Raw genomic sequence first — 24,084 nt, forward strand, 5'->3', positions numbered from 1 at the left:
ATTCTTCTTCCTCTTGGCGTAGTTCTGTGTTGCTACAATGTGTTGTTGCCCGTTTAAATAGTGTTCGCACGCGGCTTCATTTGCGTGTGTTGGGATGGTTACTGTTGAAGTTCAGTACCTGGTCCGTGTATCTGGCTTTTCTGGGTACTTTCGCTTGGAGTTCCCCATTTGTCTTGCGCTCTACCATGACGTCCAGGAATGGGAGCTGTTTGTTCTTCTTCTCTCTGGTGAAATTTATTCTGGTGAGGGTGTTGTTATAAGTTTGTGTGTCTCCTCTAGTTTGGTCCGTTTAATGATGACAAAGGTGTTGTCCACGTAGCGTATCCATAGTTTTGGATGGATTAGCGGAAGGGCCATCCTTTCTGGTCTTTGCATCACTGCCTCTGCTGTGATTCCGGAGATAGGTGATCCCATGGGTGTCCCGTTGATTTGTTTGTATGTTTGGCCATTGAAAGTGAAGTGGGTGGTGAGGCATAGGTCCAGCAGTTTGAGCATGTTGTCTGTGGAGATGGTTTCACTGGGGTCTTGCTCTTGTTCCAGTAGTGTTGTCATTGTTTCCCTTGCTAGTGGTATGTCCATTGATGTAAATTGATGCAGTGACATCAAATGATATCATGGTCTCCTCGTCGTCTAGCCTTATGTCTTTGATGGAGTTGAGGAATTCTTGGGCTGAGTGGGGTGACTAGTTGACTAGGTGCCTGAGTCTCCTTTGTAGTTCTTTGGCTAATCTGTGTGACGGAGTGCCTGGTAGGGAGACTATGGGTCTAAGGGGTACTTCCGGCTTGTGCACTTTCGGGAGGCCATAGAATCGGGGTGTGTTGGTTCCTTCGGGTTTCATTCTTAAGAAGTCTGCTTTGTTGATCTGTCCTGTCTGTTTAAATCTTTTTAGCGTATAGAGGATTTTGTTGCCTAGTTGTGGTGTCGGGTCAGTTTGTACTGGCCAGTATGTGTTTTCGTCGGCGCGCATTGCCTGTGCCTTGGACATGTAGTCCCTTTTATTCAGTATCACTGTAATGCGCCCTTTGTCTGCAGGTAGTATTGTGATGTTCTTGTCCTTTTTCAGTCCTTCCAGGGCCTGTCTTTCCAATTTGTTGAGGGTGTTGAGATGGCTCCTTCTGGTTAGTGTCGGGATTACTGTCTGTCTTATCATTTGTTGTGTTTCTTCATTGATATTGTTGGTCCTTAGTGTGGCTTCCAGTGTGGCTAGGAATTCCGTTTTGTTGGCGTCCCTGTAGTTGTATTTCAGTCCTCGGGTGAGAACGGCTTTTTCCGTGTCTGTCAGTTTTCTGTCAGAGAGGTTTCTTATCCAGGTGTCTGTTCTGTTGTTGTCGTTTTTGTGGGTAAGTGTGGCTAGCTTGTCTTGAAGGGTCTGTCTTTTCTTGGCTCTAGTGGTCTGTTGGCTGATGTTGATGGCTTGCTCCATGTCTGTTGTCCAGTCTTGTTTGGTAGCTTCCAGGAATAAAGTTTTTTGGCACGTAATTTCTCTGTTGTATTTGTGGAGCCGGTTGTGTGCATCGTTTATTATTACCCTTACCATTTTGCGGCCGTTTTGTTCTGCTGTTTTGTGGGCTTGTGGGTTCATGGGTGGTTTGTATCTCACACTGTGTGGTAATACCTGGTTCCTGAGGCATCCATGTTGGAAGTAGAGTTGTTCGCAGGTTGCGTTCTCTCATTTGGCATAGTTTTCCCATTTTCGTGCCAATTTGAGCGTGTTACGCCCATAGGTCTCTAAGGTTTTGGAGTAGATTTGTAGCTTGGGTTGTGGGTGTTGAGGTTGGTTGGCTCGCGGCGCTGGTTTGTCTGATATAAAAACCAGGTGGGAAAACACACCGATGCTTCATCAGATGCTGCACTGAGGATGTTACCCAGCATGGTAACGAAATGTCTGCGGAACAACAAACCAGCTCGGCAAGCCAACCAACCTCAACACCCACAACCCGAGCTACAAATCTACTCCAAAACCTTAATGTACAGTATTTTATCCTATAAATTCTAATGGACCATCACAAAATGTATTCTCTATTTCATGAAGCATATAAAATTTTAATCATCCATTCAACATATTTTCCAAAGAATTTGCAAACAAGCATTAAAATATGATAGCATGTTGACATTATTATATTGAGGTCACCATATCTAAAGCACAGTTTAATATTTCAGTGAAATATGATGTCATAGAAAATTCAATATTGGTTTCGCAATTTGAATCATGTATTTTAGCAACTTAGTGCGCTTTCAATTATGTCATCTTTACACGTGATGTCAATGGATGACTACGGTCTGATTATTGGTATAATAAAATATGTGTACAAATATCAGGAATGAAGGAGATTAACAAATAAACCATAATTTCAACAACATGTATTGCCAGGCCTTAGATGGCTTAGCTATTGAAAGCGGCTAGTAGTTGAACAAAGAGAACTAGAAGGTTGAAAGTTCAATCTTTACTGTGTTCTGAGTTAATTAACTTTGTCTTAGTTGATTGGATTTATATTTGTCCTTACCATACTTTGATTAGCAGAGAAAGATAATCAAGGATTCTTACTGCTTCCTGATATTCAGTGACTTTTACTATAAGTTTATATTGAACATGTTTGGCAGGTACAGTACTGTATGACCCTTCCATAATTCAATCTCTTTTCAGTATGCATTGTAACAAATGATCTGATACCTGTGTACTTAAGGGAATAAAGTCCTTTAGAAAAGAGCATACATAAAATCATACAAGAATGGACTGGAAAATATAAATTTTCTCAATCAAACCTGTTCTGTCCTGGCATGGCGTGGCCTTAATTCACTATAAACCCTGTACTCCCTGCTGGCTGCTGATCACCCACTACCCCTGCAGTCTCAAACTTAGCTATCTATTTTCCTGCGACAGTAATAAAAGAGAGGAGAAAAGCTTTAGATCAAAGGGAAATTCTTCTTTCACCCCCTCCCCACCCCCCACTAAACAGCACAAGGGGTCTGATTGAATACTTAAACAAAAAGGCTGTAGGCTTAGACAGTTGTACTGCAGTCTCTAGAATGAGACTTGGATGTAAAATCTTCTAACTCAGAGGTGTGAGTGCTGTGAGACATGGCTTACAAAGGCCAGCCCAGATGAGAATAGCTAATTTCCTTTCTTGAAGAATGTTAGTCAACCAAGTAGGCGCGGTGACAATCCAATAGTTTGACAGGTACTTTCCCTAGCAGCAATATTTTATTTCCAGTTTTTAAAAATGAATTCAAATTTGCAACGCTTTGATTTGCTGGATCCATGCGTTATCTTTAAAAATTGCAATTTTGTCAGTTCTGAGGAAGGGTCACTCGAGTCGAAAGGTTAACTCCGATTTCTCTCCATAGCTGCTGCCAGACCTGCTGAGCTTTTCCTGCAATTTCTATTTTTGTCACAAGTCGCTAAACATAGCCAGACAGACTACAAGGAAATTAAACATGAGTGTTTACTTCTGTAAGGATTAAACTAAAAATTTAGAAGTAATGTTAAACATATGTTGAACCTTGGTTACATTGTACAGAGAGTACTATTTGTAAGAAATTTTAAATCCTGATGAATGTATCTGCAATGCTTCAAAGCCTATTAATGATAGTTATGAATCTACTTAGCTTCGGTGAAACATGACACATTGCAGTTTTCAAGCATCAATATACAAATAACAACTGTTATTACTCATAATTGCCCTTTTAGTAAAAGGCATGGCCCCTTCCTTCTCCCATGTTTTTCACCTGATCCCTTTACATCAAAACTGTCCCAAGTCTCCTTGGTAATATTCCTGAAACAAGTGCAGCGAATATGGTACAGCATAGGGGCTGGAAGCTCCTTTATCTGCTTTAGCTTTAGCACAATTTTTTCTTCTGTGGTAGTTTTCTGTTTCCATGGTGATCTAAGATCCAGGACTAAGGGGACAAGAAGTTGCAAAAATGATTAAACCTAGTTTTTAAACATTTTATCTTCAAAAAAAAAGACTAAATGAATTCAATTAAAGTTAACTGACATTTTTAAGTACTACTTGTCCAAGAAAGCTTAATACTGAAAATTAGTCAAAGGGAATTAATTGGTTATGTTTCAACAACTCGCAAGAGTTCAAACATTCCCAGATCCACAAGGAGAAAGTAAGGTGAAACAGGTGACCGCACCTCGTTGGGTGTTTTTGAGATTAGCTAAGCCATCTGTAGCCAACCAATATCTGCATTAAGCAGAAACTCCTAACTCGTGGTTTTGTTTGTTGTGAAGCATTTAGGTTCATGGTGAGGTCGTTTAACTCTTGCATTGAACTTTCAAAAGCCTGTATTCCTAAATCTGTATATTTCTGGTCACCATATTGTAAAAAAAAATGTAGAAGCTCTTGGGAGAGTGCAAAAATAATTTACAGGGTGATACGAGAAATGAGTTGTTCTATCTAATAGGAAAGGTAATCAAAATATTAGACTGAGAAGTTACTTAATTGAGATCTAACAGGTCTGAATGCTTTTAATGGATTAGATACAGAGACACAGTGTGGGTAAGAACAAAACTGGAAACTTTCTATAATACAGCAGGAAATTAATTGCATAATTCAGAAGACATTTTTACCCAGATAGTGATGAGAATATGAAACTCATTATCGCAGAGTTGCTGGGATAAAATATTGAAGGAGTTAAGGATAAGCGAAATAGATTGAGAGATGTGAATAGAGAGTTGTGCTGACAGAATTAGATGAAAAATGACAGGATCAGGATTGAATGATGCCTAAGTGCCAGCATGGATTGTTTGGTGAAAATTCTATGTAATTACAGGAATTAAAGTATCATGAAAGTTATTTTCTATTTGCAGTTATTGCTAATACAGATTTTAGTGCTGATTGACTCTTTGTCTGCTCTTAGAAAAGGCTCTTAATCCTGGTGTAATGAGAAAACAAAATCTGTGCAGTTTTTTCTCTCCACAATTCAAAAATAGAAAGCTTGTGTGCATTGGTAGTGAGTATTAATACTCTTCAGTTAAAAGATTGAGAGTCACACAGGATTCTCTTGCACATGGCGCAACAGAATCATGTTTTCATGTAAGTGACTTTATTCCATGTAATTCTTACCTGTTATAAGTATCACTATTCATAAAGTCTAATAAATGATATTGTTCTCTGACATCTCAAAGCTTAATTCAAAGAAAGTCTTACACATTGGAGTAATTAATGCTACAAAACTAGTTGGCATTTAGTTAAAAGATCAGTTCGAAATCTATTTTTAAAAAATCTTTAAAAGGAAAGGAACTGTGAGATTTACTTAAATTCTTCATACACTATTCGTTCTCTTTGTTTCTTTGAATAGACAAAAAGTTCGGAGTCAAAGCCAGGATTAATGGAGCCTTGGGCATAACTCTGAATTTGGTGAAACAAAACCTCCAAAACTCCAAGCTGATTTTACCTTGTCTGCAGCTGCTGCGGGTTTATTCCAGTAACTGTAAGTAAAGTACGGAAAGTATTATGTATCTGCATATTCATACAGCATTCGTGTCACTGAACATTTCATAGGCTGACTGAATGCCAGGAATTAGTTATATCTGTCCAAAGTGATATGGACATATCGAGGAAAGAGGGAAAATTACCAACTAAAAATATTGAAAACTGGTATATTTTATGGAATTCGATAAGGTAATGGGCTATCACAATATTTGTCCACTGTGATTTGTGTGCAGACTTGGCTCAGATTAAATGCAATCATATATGTAAAAGCACCTTAGCTTAATGAAGTACAGTCAAAACTGATTAGAAGATATTCTAAGTTATTCTAAAATCAGTTTAAATAATCTGTAACTTATTCATACATATTAGAGTTTTAAAAAATTTCTAGAAATTATTTTAGTTTTAATGGCTATACATGTTCCATTTAATTTTCCACGTTTTTTAGCTGTCAATGCTGTGTCCTTGGGTAAAAATGGTGTTGTGGAACTTATGTTCAAGATTATTGGTCCTTTTAACAGGAAGAACACAAGTCTTATAAAGTAAGTAATATAAGAACGTTATGAAAAGCGTGAATAAATTGAGAAGTAATATTTAAATTAATATGCCATTTTTGCTTTTTTTCCTTATAATAGATGCTAAAAACACTTTTTTTAATTGATTTTAGATGAAAATTTTACATGTTCAGAGATGCATTGTACAAATACTAATCTTTGAATATCGACCCAAAGAAAGATGTATCAGTGCATTTTCAGAATTGCAAGAATCTGCAACTATAGGAAAGCAAAGAGATTTAGGGTCCAAGTGAATATATCCTTCAAAGCTAGTGAACAGGTTCAAAAAGAAGTCAGAGGAGTGCGCTATTTCTCTCTACTCACACTACTCCACTGGTCGCAACATTTATTTAAATAATTTGTCCAGTTACCAACATGACCAAATGTATACTTTCTCGGTATTACATTCACATTAAGCAGATTTCTCTAATAAACAGCAAGATTATTGATTTATTGTAGAAGAAGTCTTATTCGACAAAGTTGCAGAGCTGGTTAACAAACAGAATGAAGTATGGAAGTCTAAATATAGACAAAACAACAGCATTTAAATTTGTTTTCCCTGCAATATGGAAAATGTTAAAGTAACAGTACAAGCAGTAAATTCCATTGAAATAGACTAGCAGTCTGATTTTTAATCTTTTTTCCACAAAGACCTAGGTGTTATGATCAGTATACTCTCATCCTTGTAGCCATTGTGGACATGTATATCAAATTGTTTTCAAGCTTTTAAAAGATTTTTGCCACTCCCTGGATAACTGTACTTTGATTTTATTTTCTAGTAAATTCGTCAGTGGAATGGTTATCGCTTTTTTTCATTCATTCACGGGATTCACTGGCTAGACCAGCATTTACTGCACATCCCTAATTGCCCTGGAGAAGGTGGTGGTGCGCTGCCTTCTTGAATTGCTGCAGTCCTTGGTGCATAGAGACATCTTGGTGTAGTACTGTTGGAAAGAGAGTTCCAGGATTTTGACTGAGTGACAGTGAAGAAATGGCAGTATAATTCCAAATCAGAACGGTGTGTGGCTTGAACTTGTCAAAGACAGATATCTGCGGCTTTCTAGTTGGTTCCCTCACCATCTGACCATGCCTTTTAAGTGCTATTTGGCTACTCTCCATGATGAACACTGTGAAGTAGACACCTGCTTTTATGTTTTCATTTCCAGTTTTTCTTATTGAATTCAAATTTTGCTATCTGCCGTTGTGGGATTGAAACCTATGTTCCTAGAATATTATCCTGGGTTGTGGATTACCAGTCCAGTGCCATTAGCTCTACATCAGCATATCACCAGAAACTTCATAATTTCTCTTTTAGTCTTGGACAGGGAACTCCTCTAATGATTGTACTTTTGCTCTTCACGACAGCACTTGTCCTTGCCTTACTATATACCTAGGGCAATTACCTGCACTTTGGCAGACTTATTTTTGGTAAGGTTTGTTACTGAAACAGCTAACTGTAGCTTACTGAACAGAGCTTTCAGTTGTTCCAGGTGGTTCATTCACATGCCACAGAATAATAGAGCATCATCAGGGGAAACTCAACTTGGAATACAGGCTACTGCGTTGTTCATTAATCTCTGGAAAGTTGATGAGAACTTTTTTAACCTAAAGATATCATTCGGCATTGGAAAAGACCGTCTGGTTTGACAAAGGTCAATACCAGATGTTTAAGGAACCAGTCAGTATCCCTTGAAAAAATCTACTTTGGTAAGAAATGTGGCTCTGCCAACTCTGTGAATACAATCTTTTAAATGAGCAGTTGGGTAGGAACTTAGCTTTGTTACTATATTAACCTTTTTGTTCAAACAAATTTTTCATCGACACAATCAGGCATTAACACTAGTGAGGAATCCAGCTGCTTTGACTCGGTTGAATTAAGCATCTTTCCAACATGTGTTGGACTTTTGCTTTCACTTGAGCCTGTGTCTCTAGAACTCTGTTGAGAATGTTCTGTAGCAGAGGATCCTCATACATCCACATCACATATTGCTAAGGTTGCCCACTGGTTTGTTCTTACAAACTCTTTTAATTTCTGTGATTAGTCTTAGTAGATCTCCTCGTTGCTGTGTCTCTGAATATGAAATCATGGTGTCTCACCTCTCTAATTGCTCAGTGTTAGCTTACAGGATGGTAAGTGATACTGTTTTGACGTTGTCCGTGCCTCCTTCTGCTTTATCCTCACTTTCCCTTTCATCCTGCACTGTCCTTACTACCCATCTATGCTCATCCTTCTTTTGACAGGACATCAATTCATTATAATGAGGTGACATAACTGATTCTCTTTCTGGCAATCTGGGGTGTCAATCAAATAATTTACTTTATCGAAAACAGAAATTGCTGGAGAAACTCAGCAGGTTTGGCAATATCTGTGGAGAGAAAGCAGAGTTAACATTTCGAGTCCAGTGACCCTCCTTCAGAATACTGTTTTTGTTTCAGATCTTCAGCATCCGCAGTTCTTTGTTTTAATTAACTTTATCAGTTGTTTTCATTTCCCTTTGTAGACCACTGTTCTGAACTGTTAGCAGTTAACTCTGTAAAGGCTCTAGAACTAGCACATCATTATTTGGTTTAAATATTTGGGTATTGTTATGGTTTTTAGCCTATTTCTTTGTGGTTGTTTGTGGAACTTTAAAGAGTTCCTGAACTGCTCCCAGAACACGGATATATAATCTAATGCAAAGTATTTGTCTATCTGTTCTAAAATCTGATCTTTGACTAGCTTCAGATGACTTATCATTGTCCATAAACCAATTCAAAAGGACTAAAACCAGCATACTCGTCTGCTAAATGAAGAAAGCAGACAAAAAAAATTCCAGTCTTTCTCCTAGTCATGGGCATGTTCGTGACAGTATGTCCTGATCATCGTTTTCAGGATTTGATGGGATTGTCCTAAAGCCCCTTGCATTCTTTAGTGTTATACAAAGGACTTTTAATTATTTTACACCCAGACTCTTCACAACTTCTTGAAAATTTTTTGACATTAAGTTGGAACCTTATCCAATTGGATGTACATCATTTATCCAAATCAAGAGGAAAAATTAGGTTAACTTCTGTACTTGTGTCTTGGCAGAAATTGTTATTTAGAATATGGCCTCTGGGAACCAAGTAACTATACCCCAAATAGTGAGGATATACAGTTGTCTTGCATTTAGTTTTGGTCATATGCAGCCTACCGGCACTCTATTAAATGGCTCCCCAAAAACTGGTTTGGGAATTAGAGGTGCCAATTAGATTGTGGGTTGTGATTTTCCAACAATCTGGCCAATTTTATGAAACTGCACTATGCCTTTGTGAACTCTCAGCCAGTAATATGCTTGCATCATGAGATCCTACAGGCCTCGCCATAGGAAATTCATGGGCTGTCCTCAGCATATCCTGACAATATTTGGGTGACACTACGATTTAGTGAACAACTGTCCATTGTTTGTCTGCAAATTTGTGTGAAGCTGTCCACTTTTTCAGCAGAAGGCTGAATAGGCTGGGGCTATTTTCCCTGGAACATCGGAGGCTGAGGTGTGACCTTACAGAAGTTTATAAAATCATGAGGGGCATGGATAGGGTGAATAGCCAAGGTCATTTCCCCAGGGTCGGCGAGTCCAAACTAGAGGGCATTGGTTTAAGGCAAGAGGTGAAAGATTTAGGACGGACCTAAGGGACAACTTTTTCACATGTGGTGCATGTATGGAATGAGCTGCCAGGGGAAGTGGTGGAGGCTGGTACAATTACAGCATTTAAGAGGCACCTGGATGGGTATATGAACAGGAAGGGTTTAGAGGGATTTGGGCCAAATGCTGGCAAATGGGACTAGTATAATTTAGTATATCTGGTCTGTGTGGATGAATTGAACTGAAGGATCTGTTCCCATGCTGTATAGCTCTACGACTCTGTGATTCTAATCCTGTTTCTATGCAGTAGCATTCTGGAACTTGTCCTGCTTCAACTTTGGTTTGAACCCATTGTACTGCTTCTCTTAATTCTGGGGTGACTTATTAAACCCCGATCAGAGAGGACTGACTGAACATTTCCTTCAGGTTATCCAAATACCCCAGAAACTGTCCAGATACCTGTCTGTGATGCCAGATTGACCTCCACCAAAGGAACTTGTTTAACCATTACTTGGATTGCTGCGCAGAGAGGAAAATTTCCTGCCACGTTTTCAGCAAGTGGTCTGTCTCCTTGACTTCACTTAGCCATTCCATGCCCATTGTAAAAGCTACAACGTTTGCTGTGGCCAAATCAAGCATCAGAAGTCAGTCAATTCCATCCACAGGTGAACTACAGATAACCCCTACAGTTACAATACTAGATAATAGGCCAACTCAGGTGCGCCCAAACGGAAGGAGGAGTTGTATACTCTCTGTTGATACTGTTGACTAAAACCCTGGCCTTCAGTGCTCACTGGTGGACAAGTTATACATTTTGCACACCAGAAGACTTTGTGTGGCTGCTGTATCCCAAAGTAAGTTGTTGATTTAGATGCCTCATTTGTGGGAAAAGGAGTTACTCTTCTTTTTGGCAAGATTTCCCTATAGCTGTCAGATAATTTGTCTGCCTCCGTCACCCTGATTAGTTCTGTTGCTTTACCCTGAAATGTCCAAAATTCTGCACAAAAGCAGTCAATGTAAACATTCAGGCTGTCTGATGTCGTGTCCACCCTCAGCACCTTTCTTCCTGGTCTGAGGATGAGATCCCAGGGCATTCCAAACTCCTCTTTCCTTGTCCTTGGCCTTCCTTTCATCTGTATATCTTCCATGAAGGAAAACCAGAAGTGAGGCAATCCAGCTCAACGGACTCCTGAGTTTAATAACCAGACGGGAAAACACACAGACACTTCATCGGAAGCTGCACTGATGTTACCCAGCATGGTAATGAAACGTCTGCGAAACAACAAACCAGCTTGGCGAGCCAACCAACCTCAACACCTGCAACCCAAGCTATAAATCTACTCCAAAACCTTAGTATTTTTCTTTGTCCGCTCAAATTCAATATAACTCTGTTTTTTCGAAAGTTTTAAAATTTCTACTTTAAGTCTTAGGTCCAAATTTACTCATCAAGAAAATCCTTTTGTGCCACCTCATAACCTATAGACACTTGCTGAGAAAGCATAGCATAAACCTCAATACTTGCTAGTCAGCCTGCTTTGCATGAGTAATATCCAATTTTCTTTCGGCCAACTCATCTGTTTACCTATTTTTTCAAAAGATATTGAAAAGATCTCTTTGTTCCTTTAATCAAATTTCAGAAACTGCCCAAACTTAAACAGCTCCTTGTTGTGTCTTGGGCTGGACTCAGATCTTGCCTCATCCGTTTATTAGTCGGAATCAAAGGCATCCATTTTTCCCAGCTTTTTAAGGTATTACTCTCTTTCTTGCTCCTTTTCCTCTCTGTCCTTTTCCCTCGCTCATAATGTTGACTTCAACTTGTTAAAGTCTTTCTTTTTACTTTCTGATAACAGTTCCTTCAATCAAGCACTGATTGCCTTTGAATGGGGATTCTCCCAGGAGTCTGCAAGCCAATTCAGTAGGATTTGCTTTTAGGCTTCCCATGTAGTGACTGCCTTACCAGTCATTGGAACAATATCAGCGGTGGTGAGATAAAGCCTTTAATTTTGGCTTGATCGACTGCTTACAGGGCTCAATTAACATTGTTCATGAATCTTCCTGCCCTGGACTTATTCTGGGCAGAGGCAGGAAGGGAGCAGGGCCTCTACCTCATACGCTGTAGCCTCCATTCAATGCACACTCCTTCATCAGGTTTTAAAGTTGTAAAAAAAAAACTCATAATGTAACATAGATTGTAGCAGTCCAAGACAACAGCTCACCACCATCTTCTTGAGGGCGACTGTGACAGGCAGTAAATGCAGGCTCAGCCAGAGATGCCCATATCCCATAGGTGGAAAAAAAACTTTTATCTGCTTCCTTTAAATCAGTTAAATTTGTGATCCTGGAAGAAAATTCAATTTCTTTTCTGCTACAAGGTTTAATGGATGCATAATTGCATTTTTTTTGTGTTGTAGAGTCTCATTGGACGCACTGGCAGCATTGCTGAAGAGCAGTAAGTGCTTTATCTAGCTATCTATCCATGTGAGTTGATCAGTAAGGAGAGAAATTTTCTTCCCTGTTTAAAATTTATTTTTGAGATTGCTTCTTTTTTTTCCCTTCTTCTGACTTATGCAGGGTCTTAAATCTACCATGTTAAATGTTGTTTGATCTAAATGCCCATGTGAAAACTCACCTTGTGAGTGAGCTTCGTAACTAAACCTGATCCCACCTTTTGATTCTATTCATTTTATTATTCACATCAAGCCATTTTTAATTGTAGTAGTTCAGATTGAGACTTGAGTTTTTAGAACCTGAACCATCTCCACTCACTTTTATAACCATTATGCCTTTAACACACTGAAGGACATTCATGAAAATGTTGATGGTTTTGAAGTCACCAGCACAGTGACAAGCTTTTTATTCCAGATTTATTTTATTGAATTTTTTCATCAAGTAGATTTAAGTTATCCCATGGCACTATTTTGAAGAAGAGCATGGTTTCCTGAACAACATTTTAACCCTCAATCAATATCACTAAAACAGATTGTCACACTGTTGTTTGTGAGAACTTGGCTACAACATTTTCTGTATTGCAGCAGTTACTACGTTTTAAAAGTAATTCATTAACTGTAAAGCAGTCTGTAACACCCTATTGTTATGACCAGACCAAACCTCCTCAAAGTATTAAGAAGATAGCCTAAACCCTAACTTCTTCTCATTTTACAGGTAAACATAAGGCATTGTGTCCCAGATGCAATTTGATTGGTCAAACTACCAGCCTTGAAGCAAAACACATTTTATTCATACACAATAATTAAACTACAGACAAAAGTAAAATAAAAGAATTGGCTTAATTGTAATTCTATCAAAACTCTTAAAATAGCACGTATATTAACTACTACTAATTAACTGTTCCAATATCATGACGTCCCATAAAAACACTCTTGGCAAAGGCAGATTCAGTAAAATAGATTGTCACACATGCTATTCTAACAGCAGGAAGAGAATTCCAGCTTTATCTGTAACAGAGAGAGGAGTAAGAGCTTCCGTATCCAGCTTCAAGATCCCAACAACTGTTAACGAAGGCTAAAATTTAAAAAAAGACTGGTTCTGTGGAGTTTGTCTCCACCTATTCAGGCTGCTTCTATTGTTCCAACTTTTTTAGAAAAACGACTCAAGGCTTCACAAGCTTTTTACTTTATTGGCTTTGGAGCAGTCTGCTCGACACCTCTGTCTCAACCTTTCTTCATGAAAAACACAGGACAAAATATACCTGTTAAAGTCATAGTATCGTAATACTATATTTGTGAAAGGCATAACATAAATGCAAGGTTTTTTGGTTGTTGAAGTTTAGTGGATGCAACTAATAACAGGTCGAAAAGCTTCCGTATTATTAGCATATATGCCCAGGGCACTGGACCAATCCAGGGACGTCAAATCCCACCACCAGGAGGAAATATTTAAATTCAATTAAATGTACGGGATAAAGCCTCCATGTTGGTCACCACAAAACTATCAGATTGTATTAAATTAACATGGTTTAGAAAAAAGAACTTGTAGTGCTTTCCTGCTGTTAGCTGCATGTGATTCCAGACCCTCAGCAATATTTCTTCACTGCCCTATGAAATGGTCATCGAATCATATAGCATGGAAACAGACTCTTCGGTCCAACCGGTCCGTGCTGAACATAATCCCAAACAAGACTAGTCCCACCTGTCTCTCCTGGCCCATATCCCTCTAAACCTTTCCTTTTCAAGTACTTCCCTGAGTGTCTTTTAAATGTTATAACTATGCCTGAATCCACAATGTCCTCAGGAATTACATTTCACGTGCAAACCACCCTCTGTGTAAAAAATTTGCCCCTCAGGTCTTTTTAAAATCTCTCTCCTCTCACCTTAAAAGTATCTATACCCCTCATGATTTTATAAACCTCTGTATGGTCGCCTCTCAGCTTCCTACACTCCAGTGAAAAATGTCCCAGCCTATCCAGCCTTTCTTTATAACTCAAACCTTCCCATACCTGTCAGCATCCTGGTAAATCTCAGTTGCATCAAACCATGACAAGAAAAAGTTGAATAAAAATAATATGTGCAGCTCTTCCTTCTCCCAAAAAGTTTGCAAAACTTTTTAAGAGTTTTGTATCTCATACTATTTCTTCCCCTTCAATCCATAACAGTGATATATCATGAAGTGTACCTATTATTTATTTTGAAATGTGCATGTATCTTTTATTATAGAAACCAATGCCAGGAGGGCAGTGGATAGAGGATACCTTCCTGTTCTTCTCACCGTCTATATTGATTGGCATAGACATGACTCAAGGCATCGGCATGTGCTTATCCGCAAAGGGATTTTAACCTGTATCAAGAATATCACAAGTATCAAGTTGGGCAGGAAAGCTTTCGTGGATGCCGAAGGGATGAAAATCTTGTATAATTCCTCTCAAGTAAGTATTTTAATTGGTCCTAAACTATTAAATTATTATGTGGACATAATTCTAAGATTTTGGGATTCATTTCAACCGTAGTTGAAAGACCTAAGTTAATTTCAATTGTAGACTGAGTTGAGAGACCTAATCTAATAGTTTAATAATCCTGATTTGTAACTGGTACATTTTTTACAAGTTTTACAGAATTTATGAAGCTTATCAAATCAATTCATAAGGATAGAACTTAAAAACCAAAACTAAGAAGAGCAATCATATTGCTGGAAGTGTACAGTAGATCCCCCTAACAATCCAAGAAAAATAGAAGAGCAGATATGTAGACAATTTTCAGACAAGTGTAAAAGTAATAAGGTGGTGATAGTAGGGAATTTTAATTTCCCCAACATTAACTGGGATAGTCATAGTGTGAAAGGTTTAAGAGGGAGCAGAATTCTTAAAATGTCTCCAGGTGAACTTCTTAAGTCAGTATGTTGGAGGCCCAAGAATAGAGGGGATGGTCTTGGACTTTATTGTAGGCGATGAGGCCCAGCAAATAGGGCACATAACAGCAGGGGAGCATTTTGCAGACAGCAATCATAACTCCGTTAAATTTAAGATTGTTATGGAAAAGGACAAGGATGGGCCTGAAATCAAATTCTAAATTGGGGGAAATGCTGATTTTAATAAGAGCAGGTGTGAATTGGCTAGAGTAGACTGGGAGCTTTTAGGTAAATCTGTGTCAGAGCAGTGGGACACTTTCATGCAGAAAATAGGGAGAGTACAGGGCCAACATGTTCCAATAAAGGCAAAGGGAGGGAACAACAAATCCTGTGATCCCTGGACATCAAGGGACGTATGGGATTGGACAAAGAGAAAAATGGCATTTATCAAGGGCATGTGCAGAAAATGCAAGTGGAAACTTAGAAAGGAAATTAGGAGAGCAAAAAGGAGCCATGAAAAAATAATGGCTAATAACATGAAGAGAAAACCGCAGTTATTTTACAAGTACATTAAGGATAAAAAGTAAGACCGAGGGCCCATTAAGGAAAAGGGTGGTAAATTGTGTATGGAGACTTAGGACCTAGGTAAGATTCTACATTAATACTTTGTGTCAGTGTTTACTAGTGAGAGGAACAATGTGAGTTTAAAAATCAGGGAGAAGATCTTTGATATCCTTTAAAGAAATTAGCATAGTCAGAGAGGGCTTTTTGAGTAGTCTGGCAGGCCTAAACAAAGATAAGTATCCAGGGCTAGATGAAATGTATCCCAGATTGTTGAGTGAGGGAAGGAGGAACTAACAGGTGCTGACAATAACTTTCCTCTCTGGCCATAGAGGTGGCGGAGGAATGCCAATGTGGTACTGTTATTCAAGAAAAGAGCAAGGGAATAAACCAGTGTCAAGGCATATAAGGTGTTGGACCAGTCAGTCTAACCTCAGTGGTGGGGAAACTATTGGAAGTAATTGTGATGGACAGAATTATTCTGCACTTGAAGAAGCAGGGACCAATCAAGAACAGTCAGCATTAGTTTTGTAAAGGGAAGGTCATGACTTGATTGAAATTTTTGAAGAGGTGACCAGGTGTGTTAATGAGGGCAATGTTTTGATGTGCTCTATTTGGATTTCAGTGAGGCTTTTGATCATGTCTGGCATGGGAGACTGTTAGTAAAGGTAAGAACCTATGGGATCCAAGGAAATTTGGAAATTGGATCCACAATTCATTGAGTGACATGAAACAGCATGGTAGTTGACGGGTGTTTGTCTGACTGAAAGTGTGTCCTGTAGAGTGCCACAGGGGCCACTGTTGGGGCACTTGGTATTTGTGGTTTATATAAATAAGTTAGACTTGAATGTCAGAGAGATGTTTGCTCAGTAAGTTTGCAGGTCATACAAAAATTGGTGTGTGGTCAATAATGATGAGGATAGCCTTGGATTACAGGAGGATATAGATGGGCTGATCAATGACAAATGGAATTCAATCCAGAATAAATGTAAGCTGATGCACTTGGGCAGCACTAACAAGGCAAGAGAAACCTAAATGTGCGTATACACCGATACCTTAAGGTATCAGGACAAGTGGCTAAAGTGATGAAGAAGGCATATGGGATATTTGCCTTTATTAGCCAAGGCATATAGCAGAGAGGTTATGCTGGACTGTATAAAATGTTCTTAGGTCATAGCTGGAGTATTGTGTGCAGTTCTGGAATCCACATTAAAGGAGAGATATAATAGCACCGGAGAGGGAAAGGAGATTTACTAGAATGTCGCCTGAGCTGGAGAGTTTTAGTTATGAAGAGAAATTGGACAGACTGAGGTGATTTTCCTTAAAGCACAGGAGATTGAGAGGGTTCATGATTGAGATCTATAAAATTGAGACTCAAGTAGGTAGGTAAGAAGAATTTTTCTTCCCCTTCATGGAGGGATCAAGGACCGAGTGCATAGATTTAAGGTAAGGTGCAGAAGATTTAGAGGAGATGTGAAGAAAATCATCTTCACCCAGAGGGTAGTGGGAATTTGGAACTCACTGTCTGTCAGGGTGGTACAGGCAGAAACCCTTAGAACACTTAAGCAGTATTTAGATGTGCACTTTCAGCGTCAAGGCATACAAGGTGTTGGGTCAAGTGCAGGAAAGTGGGATTAGAATATTTAAGTGGTTGATTTTAACTGGCACAGCCAGCCTTTTTCTGTGCTGTAGATCTGTGTGTTTCTATGATATGAGAAGAATGTTTTTCCCCCTCAGGTTGTTGGATCCTCATGCCACAGAAGGAATGAATATTTTTAAGGTGGATCAAGAGAGATTTTTGTTAGGCAAGGAACTCAAAGGCTATCTGGAGTATGGAATATGGAATTCACCAGATCAGTTATGATTGTATTCAGTGCAAAGAGTTTGAGTGACCTATTTCTGCTCCTGATATATATGTTCATATGAACATGTATGTTAATCTTTAGTTTAAAAGATTAAATTTTAAATATTTGCCATTTGAAATAACTCCAGCACATGCACGTGCTCATGCACACACACAAAAAGCTGGAAATGTTTTCTGCAGGGATTAACTTGGGAGGAGAAAGCTCTTTTGACCAAATTAGTTGTTAATCCTTGTACATTTGGATTGGTTACTAGGCATGTGCTGTTGTCTGTCTGGAATCTCTTCAGATGCAGTTCATTCAGGATGTTAAAAGGAAGTCTTACAGAAGCCTTTGAGGGAGAACAGCTGTTTTGGCTTTACAGCTCGCAAACAATGTCCTTAAGCAGGTTCTTCAGAATGCTGGGGAAGCCTAAGCTGGAAACCCTTTCTGTTTTTTTTCAGACTATCCCTCAGCTGAACTCAAGATATGTGACTTTTAGAAATTGTTCTATTTTTTTAAAGAAGGAAAGTGTCCCAATTTCAGTTGCCTCCTTGTAACAAAAAAAAGTCCAGGTATCTCCTTAGCATTTTAGATGAACCAATTTTCATAATCCATCAGACACAATTCCTCAAAAGATACCAATAATAGAATTGCTTTCATAATAATAAAGTTTCTTGCGTGCCTGTTCAGCAAGAACACTGAAAAAAGGGACATTTTCTAAAAGTCATGTGTCTTGAGTTTAGTTGAGGTATAGTTATTTAGTTTTCCATGAAAAAATAAATTTAGTTGCCACAATTCTTTAAAGAGAACTATGATATAGAATCTGTAGACTGCAATTATTTTCTTCATTGTTTTCTTTTACAGGATTGCCTTTCGGTGAGAACCCTGGATCCGCTGGTCAATATCTCTAGTCTCATCATGAGAAAATGTTTCCCTAAAAATCGGCTTCCTATTCCAACCATCAAAAGTGTCTACCACTTCCAGTTACCAGTAATCCCAACAAGTGGTCCTGTAGCTCAACTGTATAACTTACCTCCTGACGGTAAGTTTTGAGAACTCTCAACACTCTTTCCCAAAACAGAAACTAAAGTGAGCAACTAGTATAATAATAAGTGAATATGAATGCATGATGTATGTTGAGAATAAGGCAGAGAGGAAAGTGTAAATTGGTCAAACTTGCATTCCTTCCACACAGGGACATAAAATGAACATTGCGACTTAATTTGGACAGATAAAACGGCAACATAGTTATGCAAGTTATTAGTGTACTTTGTGATTGGTTTTGCTCAAATCCACCAGTATTCACTAAGGTATCTACAGGATAAGAGAACTGTTTCTGAAGATACACATTTTTTTGTACTTCTAGAGCAAACTTAGTCTTTGACTCAGATAAATAATTTTCTTGTAAATCTGTATTCTTCTGTATACCTATAGGCATCTGTGTTACATTGTCCTCCACAGGAATGCATCCCATATATAGAAATAGATAATAACTGCATATTAGGCTCTGGGTAGTTAAAGTATACTGCTGCCTCCAATCTAAATTGCTAATTGGCTAATTTCTCCAATCTAATACGAAATTGCCCATAGTATCCAAGGATGTGCAGGCTAGCTGGATTAGCCATGGGAAATGCAGGAGCACAGGGATAAGGTGAGTGGGTGGGATGCTAGGTGGACAAACAGGAGGCTGGAAGAACACAGCAGGCCAGACAGCATTTGGAGGAAAGGAGCAGTCAGGTTTCGGGTATTACCCTTCTCCCAGTCCTGAAGAAGGGTAATACCCAAAACTTTGACTGCTCCATTCCTCTAGATGCTGCTTGGCCTGCTGTGCTCTTCCAGCCTCCTGTTTGGCTACCTTGGATTCCAGTTTCTGCGGCTTTTTTGTCTCTGGGTGAGATGTTGTTTGGAGGGTTGGTGTGGATTCTGAAAGGCCTGTTTCTACACCATAAGGATTCTATGATTTCAATCCTTCTTTATATACTGTTCTTAAGGATATGTTCAATTATTAGTGACAGAGGATAGACAGTGAGTCATAGCAAGAAGAGGCACTTATTTTATGTTACAAAGGATAGTTTATTGCATGATAGCATTAGTTCAAAGTTACATTGACTAGTTAAGCATATCTATTTCAGATTAGCAGGAACCTGGCATGTCACTTCTGACCCACTGGGCTCTCATGCAAGACTGCATGATTCTGCACCCAAAACTAAGAAACTGTCAAATTGGCTAGAATTTATTGCAATTTCAATATTAATGCTTTCAAAACCATTACCTTTTAGAACTATAATATTTAGAGCTATTCTTTTGAATTACGATTTGATAACATTTAATGACCATGTTGGGTGATCGTGACCACGGATCCCACAGTTACAACATAGGGTTACATCAATGTAGAAGCAGGAGTGGCCCATTCAGCCCATTGAACCTGCTCTGCTGTCCATTACATCCGCAGCTGTTCATCTACTCTGACTTTTTCTCACACAACTCCATAACCCTTTTCATCATGGGTATTTATAAATCTGTCATCACTTCTTTAAGCATATTTGATGTTTGTGCTTTCACAGCCCTCTAGCGTAGAGAATTCTAAAGATTCACTGCACTGTTTTAAGAAAAATCAGTTCGTATTGGTCCTAAATGGCTTTCATCTTATTTTGAAATTGTATTCCTTAGCTTTAAACACCCCAACCAGGAAATAAGTCTTAGCTGCCTGTCTGTCCCTTAAAAGTATAATATAGGTTTCAGTAAGATTCCCTCTCATTCTTGAAAACTCCAGATAATACAGGCTGTTTGGCCAGTCTCTCTTCAAATGACAGTCCCATCATCCCAGTAACATGCCTAGTGAAACTTTGTTGCCTTTCCTCTACGGCAGTTATATCCCTCATAAGGTAGAGAGATCAAAACTGCCCATAATACCCGAGGTGTGATCTAACCAAGGATATGCGCAGTTGAATCAAGATTTTGCTATGACTGTACTTAAATGTTCTTGTGATTCTCCCTAAATAGTCGAATGACATTTGCTACCATCCAATCTACAGGATTCATTAAACTTTGGAAGATGATTACCAATCCACCTACTATCTCTATAGCTACCTCTTTTTGGGAACTTAGCCTTCAGTCCCATTAACTTCTTCAACGCAACCTTCTTACTAATACTAATTTATGTAAATTCCTCATTCTTCCCCATTCTCCCTCATTGTTTGGATTTCTGATAGAATTTACAATATTAAAGGAGATGGTATGGTCCCTCCTTCCTATGCCAGCTATCTGATTTCTGAAGGAAGGTCTAGGCCCGAAACGTCAGCCTTTCTGCTCCTATGATGCTGCTTGGCCTGCTGTGTTCATCCAGCTCTACACCTTGTTATCGAAAAAAGCCATCCATTTAGTTCCATGTCCCTGCTCTTTCTAGGAACAAAAAGCCATCACACAAAGTAATTGCATCAAGAACAGTTTAGGCAGAATTAACTATGACTAGATTAATTTATTTTTGTTAAGATAATTACTATAGTGGACTTGAAGGAATGGTAAACCTGATTAATACCAGAGGTGGATGAGGGTCAAGAATTTATTATCAGATTAGCATTTGAAAAAAAGATCAGATACATGGGCTGTTCACTCAAGTTCAAAAACACTAAGTGAAGACTAAAATTCTCCAGAACTCAATCAAACGTATTGTATTTATAATCTTTCATACTCGTTTTCTTTCTTACATCATAACTTCCTTAACTAAGAGATCAATGTATACTGATATCTGTTCTGTCCCCCTCCCAGTCCTTTTCTGTGGCTGTAATACGAGCACCATAGGGTTTTCTGCCCTTCTGTTTTTCCATTGCAATCAAAGATCACCCTCTCCTGTGCTCCGCCCTCCATATTTCAGCATTGAGAGTCTGGTAACTAGCCATTTTGAGGAGCCAACATATTCATCCCCAAACTGCTATTATGTGATGTCTTTCCTTCCCTTATTCCAATTTTTAACTCTTAACATTTGTCATGAGTTCGGAATTCACATTCCCAATCAGTCCAAGAGGTCTGAAAATAAATTAAAAAAAAACACAATTACATAGAAAATGCAAAAAGTGGACAGCAATAAAGCTGCATCTGTGGAGAGGGAAATAGTGAACAATTCAGATGTGAATGTTAACACTTCGTTCACATGTTATCTGACCAGCGAGGTTTTTTCTAGCAGTTTCTGTTTTTACTTCAGATTTGAAGCACCCACAGTGTTTTGTTTTTATGGTAAGAGTAATTATCATGGACAGTACTTGTGTTTTGTGGTTTGATTTACTCGAATGATCAATTTGTGGAAAAATAACTTAAGGAATGAATGCTTTTATAAACTTTATTTTTTACAGGCGTGTGTATTTTATGCGTTGACACTTATATTTATTTACTATTGGTTCAGTAGTTCCAGAAGACTTCACAATGCTAATTACTGTGTCTTTCTGAAAAACTACACATTTTATTAAAGCTTTTCATCTTGCTGTTATTACTGTTCATTTTGCACCCAGCCAGCCTTTACTTGCAAAACTTAAAATACAATGTCCAACATTAGATAACAATTGTTGAATGATTCCGTGTACAAACAACTACTCTGACAACTGTCTCTGAGTGAGTTATACTCTGACAACCAATTTAGGAATGTCAGTCAGGCTCATAGTGTGGTGCAGTTGCACTTAATGGCAGCTACAAAGATTAATGCACAGGCCCTTGTTCTTTGCAGGCAGAAAAACAATGTTGTCCGTTTTTCGTTTAACAAAGCTCTCTGGTTCATTGGTCAAGGCATTGGCCTGAGAAATCAGAGACATCCTGCCTGGTTTAAAATTTAAAGAAAGCTTGGCAGTTAATAGTCAGTTGCCATCTAACTGGCGCATTCTCCTTGGCAAGGCCTCTACCAATCAGCATCCACTTGCCAACCAATCAACACTCACTCACTCAAGCAGTACAAATGTGGTTTTCCATTTACTTCCATACTTCTTGCGAATTGCCTTGATGCTTCGACTAAATGTGTCTTTTATTTTGGCAATACTCAAATTCGGTACTACCAAATGCCTGTTTGTACTGTTATTCTTGGAATGTGGATGAGGTTGGCAAAATCGCATTTAGTTGACTATCCTGACTTTCCTTAGAGGAAAGACTCATCACCACCTTTAACAGTGTCAGTCAATGAAGAACTTGTCATTGTTCTAATGGAAGGAAGTGGTGAGTCCTGCGCTTGTAGTATTTATTTTCCAGCTTGCCAGGCCACTTTAGAGAGTGTTAAGGGTCAGCTGTGTCATGTATATTTCCAATATCTCGTTCTCAAGTATATTAATAGGTGAGGAGTAATGTACCTTCACTTGTTAATAAATTGCTGTCCTCTCAAAATACGGTTCTTTTCTAACATTTTTGGAACTAAGATTGAGATCCTCAAAAGTAAACTTTAATAACATTCCTTTTACTGCCATTTGTTTACATTAGAGTATCTCCATCTTGATTAGAAAAATTTGGGATTCACAGGGATTGGAATGATATTGTAAGCATAATTTGTTTGTACAGTACTGTTAATGAAATTGAACATTTTTTTCTAGTTGAACTTCTCAGAAATGTGTGTGGATTCCTTGCAAAAGTAATGAAAGTTCCAAACATGTTTGATTAGCAAAGATTAATAAGTATAGCAATCATTTTAATCCATAACCATTTAACATATATCACAGTTGACAAATATAAAGTAACAAGCTAATGCAGATGAGAACCTATTGAGTAACAATGAAAGTAATTTTTTGTAGGTAGTGTTGTGAAATATAATTTTAAAACTTTGGAGAGACAAAATGATAAATTTGAGAATGACCATTAAACTCTTTTAGTTATATTGGCAACTAAAGGGAGCAAGTTCCTTGATTAAAAAAATAGAAAAATAGAGGATGACATAAAGCTGAAGTAATATGCTAAGGCTGGTTGGAATGAGCATTGGACTACTTAAGCAACCATTCTAATGGTGGTTACAGATAGTATGTTCGTCACAATTATGAGGAATAATTATGCCAAGGAGCCCTACGTTTATAAAAATGATTTGCTAATTGCAGTGAACTAACTAATTATCAGTCACTACTTTAGCTTTTTTAGTATTAAATGTTTTAAATAACCAATGTGCTTGATTGAATATTTTTTAACAAACCTCTGCATTGTTGTTTAGATTTTGAAGACGTTTTTAAACCTCTTTTGTTTTAGTTGATGATGTTGTAGATGAAAGTGATGACACCGATGACACTGAAATAGAAACAGACAATGAAAATGAAAATGAAGATGAAGAAAAAGATGAAAACAAGAAGGTGCTGGACTCATTTTGTTTGCAAATTACATGAATTTTAGATCAACACCAAGTAAAAAGAAAATTGTCTTCAAGATATATCAGATTTGGTGGGAAAGAGTGATGAAATAAATTGGAGGTTGTAATCTATTGGATATGCAACTTTCATCAGAAATGTACACTACAAGCAATAAAAGAATTGTTTGAAGAAGATAATTAGTGAGCCAATGAACAGTCAAAAAGTATTTGAAAAATGTCATAGCTTTCCTATACAATGATTCCCAAACTTTTCTGGATATTTCTCCCGTACAAGACAATTCCTCCAGCTTTGCTGAGTACCATACATCTTACAATTTAAACCATGTTCATTTCCGTCATTTGGGTCAACAATGTTTCTGATTCCTCCAATTTTGTCATTAACAACTAGTCTCTCAAGTTTCACCACTATTTAGAAAGTGCACTTACTGTGACCATTGCCTCTTTGAATAATCATTACAGCAC

General features: G+C 38.2%; 1 protein-coding gene across 1 annotated transcript; it reads left to right on the plus strand.

Annotated features, from left to right (window-relative positions):
- Positions 1-5,304: 5,304 nt before the first annotated feature.
- On the plus strand, positions 5,305-23,656 carry LOC125481610 (cytosolic carboxypeptidase 1-like; the record flags this gene model as incomplete). Its single annotated transcript, XM_048593393.1, has 6 exons — positions 5,305-5,436; positions 5,884-5,977; positions 12,006-12,043; positions 14,268-14,476; positions 18,165-18,342; positions 23,505-23,656. Coding segments are annotated over 6 exons (785 nt in total), but the record flags the coding sequence as incomplete, so codon positions are not given.
- Between the last annotated feature and the right edge of the window lie 428 nt (positions 23,657-24,084).

The sequence above is a fragment of the Rhincodon typus genome, unplaced genomic scaffold (genome assembly GCF_021869965.1).
Source record: "Rhincodon typus isolate 14 unplaced genomic scaffold, sRhiTyp1.1 hic_rhity00002764, whole genome shotgun sequence".
Taxonomy (NCBI): Eukaryota; Metazoa; Chordata; class Chondrichthyes; order Orectolobiformes; family Rhincodontidae; genus Rhincodon; species Rhincodon typus.